Genomic DNA, 3,269 nt, shown 5'->3' with positions numbered 1-3,269 from the left:
TTGTCGGATGTGACGTGACCTTTATCTCCTGACTGGTCGGGGGAACGATCAGAAAGCACTCGGTCAGACGAAGGAATATGGTCAAACAAAGGAACAAGAAGAAAGAAGGGCGACGTCGTGTTAACCAGACGATCAAGACTCGGCCTCGATTGAAGAACTATCAAAAACTTAGACTCTATCGGTCAAACCAGAAAGTCGGGCGAGCAGTGCAGGTCCGATAGGGAACAACTAAAATTGATGTAATGTGACCAACATTGTAATTCTGTTGTATGTCGACCTTGGCCTATAAATACAAGGGTTGGTCGAGAGAGAGAGAGGGAGGTTGAGAGAGACAAAAAGAAGGCATCATACTCGAGTTTTTGAGCTTCATCATTTGAAAAGGAGCGAACAACTTGTAATCAAAGAAAAGAAATAATAACATTCATCCTTTCACCCCGTGGACGTAGGTAATCATACCGAACCACGTATATCCTTGTGTCTATGTTTGCTTGTGTACCTTTACTTCGTGTTAAACCATCTTCTACTTCGTTGGATGTAGTGTGTGGTTTTATGCCAGTACAGGCACAATGGGCACTTTACAGCAAATTGGGACCATATTTGAAGAAGAAGATGATGATGAAGAGAAAGAGAAACGTGTTTTCAAAGAGAAGAAACAACGTGGTATGTGGTTGCAACACTTTGGATCTGTGGAGCATGAGGAAGAAAAACAAAGTGATCCAGAAAGCTTCTTATTCGATTGTGAGATCTGTACGGAATCAAATCTTCCTCTAAATAAGAAGTTCCACAACAAAGTGAAGAAAGCAGCAGATTGCTCATCAAAACATCCATTCTGTACGGATTGTATATCCAAGTATATTCAAGCGAAAGTTGTCGACAACAATTCATCGGATATCGTATGCCCTGATTTTGATTGTAAGGTAAACTTGGATATATTGTCATGCCAGTCCATTGTGCCACCGAAAGTATTTGTCAGATGGTCTTCCTTGCTTTGCGAGTCAGAAATTCTAGCCAAGTATGCTCAGGATTTAGCTTACTGTCCTCGTTGCTTTGAATGTGTCTTAAATGAGTGTGGTGATAGCTCTGGTGCAACGAAATCAAAGTGTCCAAATTGCAAGAAACTTTTTTGTTTTTCTTGTATGATCCCATTGATTGAGGGGGAGATTCATACGTGTAGTAGACAGAGTAATGGAGACGTAATCATCATGACAGAGAAAAATGATCTTCTGCTTATGCAAATTGCTAGGGAGAACGCATGGACCAGATGCCCAACATGCAAACATTATGTGGAGCGTATAAGTGGCTGTTATGTCATTACGTGCAGGAGGTTTTTGTTCTATTTTGCTTAACTTGTATTCAATGTGCATGGTGGGCGCTGTCTGAAGCTTTTATGCATGGCTAACTTAACTGGTTATTATTTTCCTTTTGTTTTACAGATGCAGGACCCAGTTCTGCTATAAGCGTGGTCGAAATTTGTTTTCCTTTTTTGATCGGTCAAAAGGAAAAAATTCATTGAAAAATGAGGTACTTAGGGGTACCTCAACTCAATAAATACAACCGATCCAAAAAAGAGAGATCGAGTTTGGAAACGATCACCCAAAAAAGAGAACAAAAAAATAAAGAGCTAAAATAATTTAACAAACAAACCTTACATCAAACGTCTCGTATTCAAATCAAAGCGGCCGATGGAAATACAAATCCCGTAAAGCTATCATCATGTTAGCCGTTAAATCCAACATGCTAGTGTTTGACTCCGCCCAAAAATATGTTTGCATCTTAATATTTCGAATTATACTTTCCAAGTTTCGCCTTTTGTGATTGAAAGTTAGTGTGGTCGAAATTTGTTACATAGCGGTTAGGGATATTGTGGTTGTGCAGCTATTGTGTGGCGTCCTGCGAGACCTCCTAGGTGGGACTGGGATTTCTATCTTGAAGTACTGAGTTAGTGCGTAGGTGTTGGTTTATTTGTAGCTTGGGCTTACTTTTGTTATATTATGTATAGATGTTTTTTTGAAGCAATTGGTAGTCTTTTTACCGATGTGCATAGTCTTTTTACCGATGTGCATAGTCTTTCTACCGATGAGCACTGTCTTATTACCAATGTGCATAGTCTTTTTACCGATGTCAATGATATATTTCAAGAAATTGGTAGTCTTTTTGTTGACAACTCCGAGAAGAAAGATTACAAGTTCTTCAAGGCAGTTGAGAACTTACTAGCTACATTAGGTGTATCTGTCCAGAAACATCAACATCACAAGTTCTTTAAGACAGTTAAGAACCTACTAGCTATATTAGGTACATCTGTATTTGAAGAAGTTGCTGGCTGGTTTTAAAGATTTCACCGGTGGGTGTTACATTGTTAACCGCAGCTAAGAATGTTGCAGATTCGAATTACTTTGTGCATTCTTAGGCTCCTAATGATTTCGGGATCTTGTTTTTGGTTTAAATCAATTTAAGATATTGAATTTCTTGTTAGTTATCGCACAAGTAGACTTTATTGGTTAAGAGTATGCTAATCACTTACAATCGTATAGATATGTGATTTCATTTACATTTTGCATAGACAAAAAACAAAAGAACAATCTAACAAGGAGAAGTGCTTGTCACTAGGGCGCGGAGATCCCAAAACGTGAATGTCGTTCCATGAGATCCAGTTATAAGTTATAACTTGCAACAGAGCCACCTCCTCCGGTGAGTTACGTGAGTAAAAGTTGCCACACCATGTCATCATAGGTACCACTTCTCTCTTTATATAGGATCCACCACTTGACCGATCCTCATTACCAGGATAAAAAATAGGCAACTGGTGGAATCCGCAACTGGTATACTTTCCTTACGCAAGAAGATTCTGGTGTTTGCGCAAAGATATACATGCCGTCGTGATTCGGTTTCTCAATCTATAATAATCTAATCAAGGAGTGGGTACCAACACACAGTGAATTACATTCAATCATGTTTAGCCGCTATTGGTCGATCGAAGGAAGACCTTTTGTTATGTAATGTTGACGATAAAAATAGTGTAATCAATTAACTATGACATAGTTTCCTTTTTTGGGGAGACGAAGTGTGGCCGGGATGGAGTCATGAAAACACAAAGAGTGGTCTTGATTTCGTGGTCGAACAAAGGGAAGGTCTACTCCGTCCGTTCCATAGGTATAGACTTATCCACCGTCGTTTGTGGATTTAGTTTCCATTTTAAGTTTGATTTTGCTCCCAAACCAACTCAAAATAACCGTGTCAGGATCAGTTATCCCACGTTAGTAGGAACTGCA

The 3,269-nt window shown here is 39.3% G+C and overlaps 1 protein-coding gene across 1 annotated transcript; it reads left to right on the top strand.

Annotated features, from left to right (window-relative positions):
• The first annotated feature begins 566 nt into the window (after positions 1 to 566).
• On the top strand, positions 567 to 2,330 carry LOC113272955 (uncharacterized protein DDB_G0292642-like). Its single transcript, XM_026522737.1, has 2 exons — positions 567 to 1,324; positions 2,000 to 2,330. The coding sequence occupies exons 1-2, from the start codon at positions 567 to 569 to the stop codon at positions 2,328 to 2,330; spliced, it is 1,089 nt and encodes a 362-aa protein (XP_026378522.1).
• The last annotated feature ends 939 nt before the right edge of the window (positions 2,331 to 3,269 follow it).

This window comes from Papaver somniferum, chromosome 4, assembly GCF_003573695.1.
Source record: "Papaver somniferum cultivar HN1 chromosome 4, ASM357369v1, whole genome shotgun sequence".
Taxonomy (NCBI): Eukaryota; Viridiplantae; Streptophyta; class Magnoliopsida; order Ranunculales; family Papaveraceae; genus Papaver; species Papaver somniferum.
This window is presented reverse-complemented; position numbering and strand designations above follow the sequence as displayed.